This window comes from Gossypium arboreum, chromosome 5 (genome assembly GCF_025698485.1).
Source record: "Gossypium arboreum isolate Shixiya-1 chromosome 5, ASM2569848v2, whole genome shotgun sequence".
Classification (NCBI taxonomy): Eukaryota; Viridiplantae; Streptophyta; class Magnoliopsida; order Malvales; family Malvaceae; genus Gossypium; species Gossypium arboreum.
The window spans coordinates 63,048,032-63,059,909 of NC_069074.1; the positions used below are offsets into that span (position 1 = coordinate 63,048,032).

Consider the following 11,878-nt stretch of genomic DNA (forward strand, 5'->3'; position numbering starts at 1 on the left):
TTTGCTTCTTTGGATAATTACAAAGAAAATGGTCAGTAGACCCATAACAGAACCAAGCTCCTGACTTTGACCGACACTCACCAAAATGCCTTTTATTGCATTCATCACAAACAGGAACGGTTCTCTAAATATTTTTTACACTTTCAACACTTTCCGCTGGAGAATTAACTGATTGAAAATTGCTTTACCTCAGTTTCTATCTACCAGTGAACTCTGAAGGGGCAGCCGATAGACTAGTGTCATTTCTAAATTTCTTCAATGGAGACGTTTGAGCATTGTACAAATCTTTCTAGTTTGTAATTCGATCCGATCTATTAGTTCATAGAGTTATTTACTCGACTGCAGACATTTCTGGAACACCTCTAATAGAGGGACAAATAGTCAATTTTGAAAGAACCTATTGTCAACCTCTTTCAGATATGAATCCATCTGATTCAGAAGAGAAGAACTTGTATCATTATCTCAATTTCAATTCAAACATGGGTTTGATTCACATTCCATGTTCTAAGAAATATTTACCATCCGAAAAGAGAAAAAAACGGTCTTTTTCTAAAGAAATACGTTGAGAAAGGGTGGATGTATAGAACCTTTCAACGAGATAGTGCTTTTTCAACTCTCTCAAAACGGAATCTTTTCCAAACATATATACCAAGCTTGAATGACCCCTTTTTCTTATAGTCTTGAAATCTCAAATATGTCTGTTGTTTGCTTTTACAAATTTCTTCAACTTTCTGAGCCCACTCTGAAAGTTCTATAAATTTTCGTAACCTTAATGTTGCTACAGACATACGTATATATCATTCAACACATCTTCAAATCTAATACACATTTCATCCTCGTTTGGTACAATATTATGAGCATACTTGCTTAATTGCACAAATTCATGTTTATACTCAGCTACAGTTTGATTTCCTTATTTTAACTCGAGAATTTTTTTCTTTTTCTTATCCACAAATAGCCGACTAACATACTTATTCTTGAATTCAATCTGAAAGAAGTTCCAATTAATGAGATCATTCGATGTCATCGTACTCAACGTATCCCACCATAAATACACTTTATCTTTTAATAACGATACTGAATACCTCAAACAATCTTTGGGAGTGCACTTCATTTCTGTAAAAACTCTCTTTGTATTCATTAGCCAATACTCAACTTTTGAATGATCATCATCTACCTTACCTCTAAATTCTTTCACTCCACACTTTTGAGTTTTATTTGTTGATACTCAGGGAACTATCATAGGTACAGGGTTTGGAGTATCCAAGGGTGTCGGAAGAGGCACAACAGGGGTTGAAGGTGGCGAAGTTGTAAGATTTTCTTGCTTGAACTCATTAAACCATTAGTTCATCATTCCGAGGAATACATTTTTCATATCATCACCAATGGTTTGTGAAATAGATGCACTATTACTTGCTTCAGGATTTGAAGCTTGAACATTACTTTCAGCTTCATTAGTTATAGCTCGATTAGGATCGGCTGACATCTTGAATCTATAAGAAAATATAATATTAGGATGGATCAAAAGTATCACACTATCACAAGTTATATGTGGCATGTCTATACTAATCTTTACTCTGCTACATAGTCTTAGAATCGTCTAAACCGTAGCTCTGATATCACTAAATGTAACACCCCTAACCGTAGCTCTGATATCATTTAATCTAACAATGAATTGAATATAATTCATATATTATTCGATTTAGAATTACCAAACTCTAAACATGGTACAAAAGTGCATTCAAGGGTACTGAAGTACAAACAAGGGGATGTATGTGTAATTCAGGGGTACCGAAGTACTAACAGGGGCACGTATGTGCAATTCAGGGGAGCTAAAGTACAAACATGAGTAAGTATGTGTAATTCAGGGGAATCGAAGTACAAATAGGGGCACATGTGTGCAATTTAGGGTTACCGAAATATAAACAAGGGCACGTATGTGCAATTTAGATATATTCTTCTAAATACATTTTATTTAAAGCATCATAATATAAGCACATAAATAGAAATTTGTTTACATATTAAAAACACTACGAACTTACCTCGATTACTAAGGCGTAAAACGAAGTCAAACTAATCTGAGCTTTCACTTTTCCCCTATCTAAATCCGTATGCGATCTATCTTGATCTAAATAAATAAATTCAATCCATTTAATATCTCTATTACTCAATTCAGTCCACATTTTATTTTTTAAAAATTACAATTTTACCCCTAACATTTTAACTTTTTACAATTTAGTCCTTAAGATCATAAATTGAAATTTAAATATTTTAATCTTCTTCTCATGCTAGAAAAATTCTCTAGGGACCTAAATCAATCCACACAAACCATAATTTCATAAATTTAACATGAACTTTTACTACTTTTATAAATAAGTCCTTAAATGACATTTTCATCAAAAATCACTTTACAAGACTTGTTTATTTAGAAACAAGAACTCATAATCTTTCATTAAAAATAAAGAATCAAGAAATAACATTCATGGAACAATCCTAAATCTTTAAAATTTTTACAAATTAATCCCCCAGCTAGCTAGATTAAGCTACAACGATCCCGAAAACATAAACATAATTAAAAATGGGATTGAAATACATACCATGCAATCAAAATAGGTTGGTCGAATACCCTAGCAAGCTTCCATGGTTTTTCCTCTTTTAATTTTCCGTGGCAGAAGATGAATGAAAATGAATGGCATTTTTGTTTTACTAAATTTTAACCTTATTTACTCATTTACCTTTTTAACCTTTAAAAACATTCAAAAGTTCACATAAACCTTGCCATGAATATCCACTAACCAATCAAATGGTCTAATTACCATCTAAATTCTCTCACTTCAAAATTTCATAGCTATTTGACACTTTTAACTAGTAGAACTCTACTCTTTTAATTTTTACAATTTAGTCTTTTTCAATTAATTAAGCATGCAAACCTCAAAATTTGTTAACGAAATTTTTATACGACCTTACTAACATTCCATAGACATTAAAATAATAAAATAATAATTTACTCGTCGAATTTGTGGTCCCAAAACCACTGTTCAGCTTTCATTAAAAACAGGCTGTTACAATAGCAAATTGACTTGGATACTCAGGTTTTTTTCCAAAAGACACTAGAAAGCATCGAAATGCTAATAGAGGCACCGTAGTACAAATACAAAGGCACTAAAGTGCAAACTGAGGCACTGAAGTATAAAGAGAGGAACCAAAGTGCAAATATAAAGGCACCTAAGTGCAATCCCATACAATCACACGTGCTAGCCCTATTGGCATGCCAATCATATCCTAACCATTTACTACGTTCAATCGGGTATTATGTGACAACCCATTTTTAGTGAAATCAGAGCAGTGGTTTCAGGACCAAAAATTTGATTAGTAAATTATTATTTTATTACTATTTTAATGTCAATGATATATTAGTAATGTCGCATAAAAAATTTGCTAAGAAATTTTGACGTTTGCATGCCTAATTAAGCAAAAAGGACTAAATTGTAAAAGGTGCAAAAGTAGATTTCTATAAGCTAAAGGTATCAAATAGCTATTAAACTTTAATGGAAGAGGACTTATATGGTAAATAGACCATTTATATAGTTAGTGGATATTCATGGATTGGTTTTATTGAAATTTTGAATGTTTTTAAAGGTTATTTTGGTAATTAAGTAAATAAAGGTTAAAAATTAAAGAAAACAAATATTTCTTCATTCATTCATCTTCTCCAATGATTTTCTAAGGCAAGAACACCATTTTTAGGGCTTTTACATTCGGCTAATACAAGTGCTAGCATGTAAGTGTTATTTTGTCTCGTTTTTAATTATTTTTATATTTTCAGGATTGTTTAGCTTAATCTAGCTAGCCCGGGCACTAATTTGAAAAATTGTTAAAGGTTTAGGATGTTTTCATGAATGTTCTTTCATGATTCTTGAAGTTTAATGAAATATTATGAGACCTTAATGTTAAATAAATAAGTTTTGTAAAGGGATTTTTGATGAAATTGTCATTTAAGGACTTATTTGTAAAAGTAGTAAAATACCATGGTAAATTTGTGAAATTATAATTTGTAGGGACTGCTAGAAGTCCTTAGTGAATTCAGCTAGCATGAAATGTGGATGAAATTGCTTAAATCTTATTTTACGAGCTTAAGGATTAAATTGTGAAAAGTTAAAATGTTAAGGGCAAAATGATTGAATTTGAATGATTTTTGCTGGTATTAAATAATGAACATAAAATATATGATTGTTTAAGTAATAAGTCCAATAATACTCCATAACCCTATTCCAGCAATGGATAAGTTACAGTCCAGATCAAGATGCACGACATGACAATTAAGATACCGTTAGGTGTCAGACATGTGTCTGACTTAAAGAAAAATCTCATCTTTAGGTGTCAGGCATGTGTCTAACTTAAAGAAAAATCTCATCTCCTTGAGAATTTTGGACTCAAAGGGTTGTAGAATTAATATCGAGTCAAACAACATTAATGTATCTCGTGGGGCTCTTGTTTTGATGAAAGGTAAAAAGATTGGCAGTCTTTATGTTTTGGAAGGACCAACGGTGACCGGTGAAACAAGACATCCCTCGTCTAGTAAGGAGTTGAAGTCAACTCGTTTGAAGCGGAGACAACTTGATCATAGGAGGGAAAAAGTTATGACCATTATGTATAAGAGAGGTTCTCTTTTAGATGCAGGTTTTGAAAAGATAAGCCATTGCGTTGGTGGAAATCGAACCCAAGTCAATTTTGATTTGGCAGTGCATAAGTCGAAGACTAGAAGACTTCCAGCTTTTAAGCATAACTTTGACTTAGTTAATATCCTGCATAGTTTGAGATAAGCCTGTAGTAGGCTTTGGCAAATAAGACATTGTGAAAATACGAGTAAAGGTGGAGATTTGTGGAGTTATGCCTCGTATTTTTTGGCTTTCTTCTCCCAATTAAACTTTGTTTTTAATTTACCACTTAAACTCTAAATAGTGTAGCTTATTTTAATATTAGATTCTCACTAAACTTTGATTAGTATAGGTTATTTTAATATTATTTGACCTATAATTTTAGCCTATAAATAGGTCATTTTTCACCCTAGAAAAATAACTCATTACATATTTAGGTATTAGCTTTTACAAGCTTTCGGAGAATTTTGTGTTTACATTTTCAGGATTCTTATTTCAGTTTCGACGCTTAATTTTATCTCTATTATTTGTATTCTTCATTTTTTCCGTTTTAGTAAAATTATCTTTGTCCATGGTTTTTTATTATCTTCGGAGAGATTTTTCACATAAAATATCTGTATTCGATCTTTTCAATTTCTTCGTTATTTTACTTGTTTGTTGCTTAACTAAGTTTATCCCATACACTTTAAATACTCAAGCACTATGAATAATGAATAATCTCTACTTAGTAACCTTAGATTTATAGTCACACATAACCTCCTCCTCACTGTCTTCATCTCCTATATGTTTTCTACTCTTCTTTTCAAGTATTTCCACTCTTCGCCTATCATAAATGAATCAACTTTTTTTATTACCACTACTGTCTTCTTGTCTTCCATACCCATTATCAACAATTGCTACTAATTTAATTGGTTTTATCTTATATCTAGTCTCAATGGGATCAAAGTGTGATGTTGACAATTTTGAAACTTACATAAAAGATTGATTTGACATTTAAAACAGAACATTATGAATGGAGTTCGAATCCACCCTATTAATCTTTTGAAAACTTTCATTCAGTTCAAGCATATATATATGTATATAAGATTTTCTTTCTTTCTTTTTCAGTTCAATGGAAACATAATAAATGCACCAAATAATAATAATTCTCAAATAAAAAAAGAACAAAATACAAATATCATTTGCAATTAATTTATGAGATAAATAAGAGGATTGTTCAGACTCAGGTCATTCGCCCAAATGTTGGTTTTATCTCCTCACTTCTTCATAAAATTTGTTCTGTATTATAAGCCCAACTCCATTCATGTAAAAGAAAAGTTCACTTTATATAAAAAAAAAAGTATTTGTTACTAGCTTGTGATGAATGGAAGTTTCAAGGTTTCGAGCAGAAAGATAATTGTAAACAAAGAACATCTCATATTCTTCTATATGATACCCAATAGGAGTTACAAAGAATTCCTCTAGTGACGAAGTCTGCGTTGTAAGTTGACTGTATCAGAAGGGTTTGGGATGCTGGAATTACTATAATTCAGCTCAATAGGAGAATCTGCAAAAGCCATAACCATATTTTCCTGTCAGGGCACCAAGTCTTCTCAACTTCTCCCTTCTAAATTGGTAGACGATTACATATCAAGGGAACCTCTTAAGGCCAACCTCTATTACTTCTTAGGCAGTGCGAACTACTCTGTCGTTAGAGATTAGGTATCAGACCAGAAAGTTCAATTAAAGAAAGGTCCAGGACGGTCGGATGAAAGCAAGTTGTGGTTTGACTAAGAGAATTATGGAAAAGATGAAGAACCTTGAGAAAGGCCAATTGACCAAGTTTGGAAGGAATTCCATGTTTGATTCTTTCACTTAACCAGTTGATGAACAAAAATCCAGAAAGCCTATTAGCTCTTAAATGCCTCCTGCATTCCACCTGTTATTTGGCTTGCACTCAGGTCAAATAAGGGCAAGAAGACAAGGTTGACGTACTAAGTATAGCTTCCACAATCCACGGCTCTTAAAGGCACAAGGAATGAATCATAACAGCCCACGTTTAACATGAAGGGCCAGTAGCAATAGTCAAAGGAGAGTACAGAAATACACATTGATATAAAGTGTAAATAGGAAAAAAAGAAGGTACCAAACGATCATGAATTAGAAGATTGATGAGGATGGATCTGGTCAACCAGATTAGCTCTGGATTTATTGACAGCATCAAAGCAAAAGTATATATGATCCTCAAGTTCTTTGAGCTTGTCAAAAAATTTGTTGCGGCTATTGCGGAGATATTTCACGACTTCATAGATGGGATATATGTCCCTACTTTTCAATGCAATTCTTATAAGCTCCCTATCGCCCTTAACAGCAGAATGCAACAAGTCAACAAGGCAGACAATAGACTCAAGATAATTGATATGGAAAAAAGTTCCACTTCTGGCAGCAGCATACAGTTGAGTCATATGCGCAAGCTGTTTCTTCTTGAGATGACTTGGAACATAAATAGGACAAAGTGAGGTAGAGACAAGGCCTACAAAGGCAGCCAGGGCATGAGTGGAGATAACCACGGCCGAAATGGCAACTCCAACAACAGTGCCAATTAAGCAAAAGGCAGAGCCAGAAGTTGCACGGTGCAAGACGCGAAATCTAGAAAGGGATTTGTTGCGGTGGTGATCAAGCTGCTCCTTGAGCTGGGAGAAACTGTGGTGCATTTCGTTGAAATCATGGGAATCAGGAGATGGGAAAGGATTGTCAAGGCTATCGAATTGGGTGAAAACATCAATGGCGGAGTTACATTGCGAGATATGGATAGAACTTGGGTCATAAGGGAAGTCTTGAAGAAGATGAGTAATAGGAGCATACAGGGTACGAGCACGAGATACGCATTGGCGGAGCATGAGGCAAAGAGTGGTGATATTTTCGCTGTGATCAAAGTATGTAGAAAGCAAGTGAGTGAGTGTAGCATTGGGATTTGTGTGGAGAAGAGCTTGGTGGACGCAATCTCTGTTGGGGCGCAGTACCGGTGACAAACGCAAGTGATGGGTATCTGTAACCTCGCCCTCAATCACATTCTCGACTTGCATTTGAGCTTCAATCATGTGTCGTATCTCATTGTAAGAATTGTTCTGCAAAGCGAGACTGTACTCGTGACTGAGATTTAAGGTAGGCGAGAGCTGAGTGGTGCTGGAGCTGGGGGTGTCATCAGTGAAATTCCCGGATAGAACAGAGCAAATTTGATTGAGGCATTTACACAAACAGTTCTCGTGCTCGCGGAGAACATTGGGGAATGGCGAAGCAACGTCACCTTGGGAATGTTGGGAACGAGTTTGAGTTTGCAGCGGGCTCGGGAACGAGGACATGAAGTTGAACGAGAAGCAGCCAAGGCGCGGCACGCAGGGGAATGTCTTCTGAAAATGTCGAAAATTCTAGGGAGTGCTCCTATAGTCAGCTTCCCATTTACTTAAGTTCATTACCGTGTAATGTAGTAAAAGAAAAAAAACGGGGGGTATTTAACAAATTCTTTTTGTCACCTAATCCTTAACTGGTTAATGGTGGTATTTTAGTCGGTACAATAAATTTTTTATTTTCTCAAAAAACTTTTATTTCCCTCTCATCCCACCTCCGTCTCCAAACTCATCTCCCAATTTTTTTAATATTCCTCCCAAAATTTTACTCCTCAGTTCTTAAAACCTTTTATTTTTCTCTTAAACTTAACCCTGAAATCAAAAATTAAAATTATTCAAAAACATTCCTAAACATAAATAATAATTTTATTTATATCTACTATTTATATTATTAAATTAAATTTCACATTTTATACTATTTATATTATTGAATTGTTTAATTATATTTAATTATTATAAGTTTTATTAAAATTGAATTATTGATGATTCTATAAATTATTCGTGTTAAAATTTTACATTGGTATTATTTTTACATTTTATCTTTAAGATAAATTTTATTAAAAAATCACATTTTACATTTAATATTTTTCAAATTTCAAAATACATAGCGACAAGAATTAGAATAATTGAAGCAACTAAACAAGTAAAGAAGCTAACCTGTATATAAAAAATTAATAAATAAATTATGAGAGATTGAAAGTTAATAATAATTTTGATTATGGTGGACAAATTTGATTACATTGGGTGACAGTGGTTACAATGACTCAAAATTATTTTTTTAATTTAACTCGAACAAATATATTTGATTTTATTCGGTTCGAATTTCATCTCACTTAACTTGATTTGAAAAAATTTCAAATCAAATTAGGATGATAAAATAGGATTAGTCAACTCTATTAACTCGAAATTTTTCATTCGATTCGATCGAATGCTCACCCTAAATTTGTCCATAATTTTATATAAAATAATATAAAATAAATTCTTTTTAAAAATTATAAATTCGTATAAAAATTATAAAAATTCTAAAAATACATAGAAAATTATAAAAATTAAATAAAAATAGATAAAGTGAGAAAATATAAGGGAAAATATTTTTTATTATAAGAAAATAAAAGGAAAAATATTCAAAATATAGTTTGTTTCCATGATTTGGGTTTTGAAAAATAATTTAAATGAATTGAAATTTTGAATTAAGTTTGAAAAAAAACACTGTGTAATTATGACACTTTCTTCATACTGCAACACTTCACAAAAACCAATATCGGAGTCAATTTCCCCTTCCGATCAAACTACAACAGGTGAAACCTTTAAGAACACCTATCATCCATTTCATATTCAATATCCTTCAATTTCAAATTCGCATAAGACTTTTTTATATCCGATGTTTCTTTCAACTTATCCCAAACCAATCAAATCTTATTTTCGATCTATTGAACCAAATCCAAACCAATCATCCTCCTTTTTTCCAAGCCCAATCCAACACAACAGAGTTTGACATTTCTATCGATACTAAGCCTCATATAAAACTTGTAACACCCTTAGCCCGACCCGATCGTCATATCCGAACTATAGGATGACACACTCGTTGCAAGAATAACTACAATCAATTATACAATAACATAATCATTAAAACATAAAAATTATATGTTAAACACATTTATATTATGATACAATCAAATCTGAGTCTTAATTAAGCTTACGAAAACTCTTTTGTCGACCCGAGTGTGAAATACGATCAAGTTTGTTGTTTTCTCTCTGTTGTAGATTGTCACCCTAAGGGACTCGCTGAGTTAGATCATCATGAAGCTCACACTATTACCAAATTTTTTGTAATATGTTCTTTTTTGGTCGTTAAAGTTATAGCATGTAACAACCCAGTTTTTGCTAAATCGGGACAGTGGTTTCAGAACCAAAAATATGAGGTCGTAAAATTATTTTAATATTATTTTTGGTGTTTACAGTATGTGATTATATATGTGTGAAAATTTTGTGAGCTAATTTTATCGTTTAATAGCTCAATTTGAGAAAAAGGACTAAATCGCGTAAAATGCAAAAGTTGCATTCTAAAATTTAAAAGTGCTTAGTTGCTATGGCTTATTAAATGAAATGTCCTTATGTTGTAATTAGACCATTTATAAGGTAATTTGACATAAATGGGCATATATTAGGTGATTTTATAATGTTTTCATTAAGGGTAAATTTGGTATTTGATTATTAAGGTAATTATTAATTAAAACAAATCAAAATGGTAGCCATATATCATCTTTGATCCACCAAATTTTGAAGAAAAACGAAATTCATTTACCAGCTTTAGGGTTCGGCACTTTTAGACCTTGATTAAGGTATGTTTTGAGCTTGGTTTTTGATGATTTTTATGTTTTTGTGATCGTTGTATCGAGTACTAGCTAGCCTAGGGACTAATTTGCAAAACTGATTAATGTTTTGAAAGTTTCCATTGATGAATTCATGTGTTTTTGAATGTTTGATGATGAAATATTAAAGCTTGATGATAGATATCAATGTTTTGTAAAGTGATTTTGAGTGAAAATGCTTAAATAGGATAAAATTGTGAAAAGTGTAGAATGTGGGGTTAAAAGTGTGAATAAATGGAATTAAGGGCTGCTAGGAACCTAAGGAAGATTCGGCCATGCTGGGGTTTGATGAAATTTTGTGTATTTTGTGTTGTTTTGAAATAGGGACTAAATTGTGAAATTGTGAAATGTTAGGGGCTAAAGTGAAAAATGTCCATTTATTTGTTTTTGGGTGAAATTGAATGAATATGTGATTAAATAAGTTAAATTTGAATTTATTTAGATCAAGAAAGAAAGAAATTGGATTTGGATCAGGGGAAGTCGAAAGTTGTTGAATAGTTGTTCCAATTCGTTCATTTCCGTATGAGGTAAGTTCATATGCAAATAAATGTCTTTAAATAGAATTATACATGTTTAAATTTTATTGAATTGCTATGAATGTTGAACGAGTACCTACGAGCAAGAATCGACTAAATTATGACGTCCGAAAGTCCCGTACGGACCTTAGGAATAGTATAGGATACGAATGTCATTACATTAGGTTATCAAGATGTGATTACATGTAAGACCATGTCTGGGACATTGGCATTGTATTGAGATTATATGTAAGACCATGTCTGGGACATTGGCATCATTAATCGATTTCGTGTAAGACCCTGTCTGGGACAGTGGCATCGATATGTGATAACTTGTAAGAGCATATCTGGGATATGACATTGTACGAGCTTATGTGATTGCCGTGTATCCTTAATTATTTTGAATGGTTCAACGGGCAAAGTCAAGTTGAGAAAGAATATGTGAATGAGCTAAATAACTCAGGTACATATGGGATTCATATGCGTATTGAGAAGTGAAGTAAATGATGAATTTGATTAAGATATTGAATATGTGTTCAATGAGAAAAGTTTGTGAACTTGTGTGTAATTAGTTATGTTTAGAATATATGAATTGATATTCAAAGATTCATATGATAGCTTTATTTGTATATGACTTACTAAGCTTTTAAAGCTTACTTTGTGTGTTCTTTCCATGTTTTATAGATTTTCGAAGCTAGCTCAGACATCGGGAATCATCAAGAACCATCATCACACTATCGATCATCTCGTTGGTACTTTTGGGAGCTTTGTATATTTGGTATATAGCATGTATACGCTAGTGTCATTTTGGTATGTTTTGAGCTATGATATTAGCCATGAGATTTGGCTTGTAAATGTTGATATGTATTACCATTATAGTTGGCTTGAATTGTGTTTGGTAAGTGTTATATATGTGATGTATATAATGCTTTGTATGTTGATTTATT

General features: G+C 32.5%; 1 protein-coding gene across 1 annotated transcript; it reads right to left on the bottom strand.

The window, feature by feature from the left end:
* Nucleotides 1-5,980: 5,980 nt before the first annotated feature.
* On the bottom strand, nt 5,981-8,269 carry LOC108451866 (UPF0496 protein At3g19330-like). The gene is made up of 2 exons (XM_053028794.1): nt 6,457-8,269; nt 5,981-6,342 (listed from the first exon to the last, which is right to left on the bottom strand). Exon 1 carries the CDS (start codon nt 7,997-7,999, stop codon nt 6,791-6,793), a length of 1,209 nt encoding a protein of 402 aa, XP_052884754.1. The 5' UTR covers nt 8,000-8,269; the 3' UTR covers nt 5,981-6,342; nt 6,457-6,790.
* Nucleotides 8,270-11,878: the final 3,609 nt, after the last annotated feature.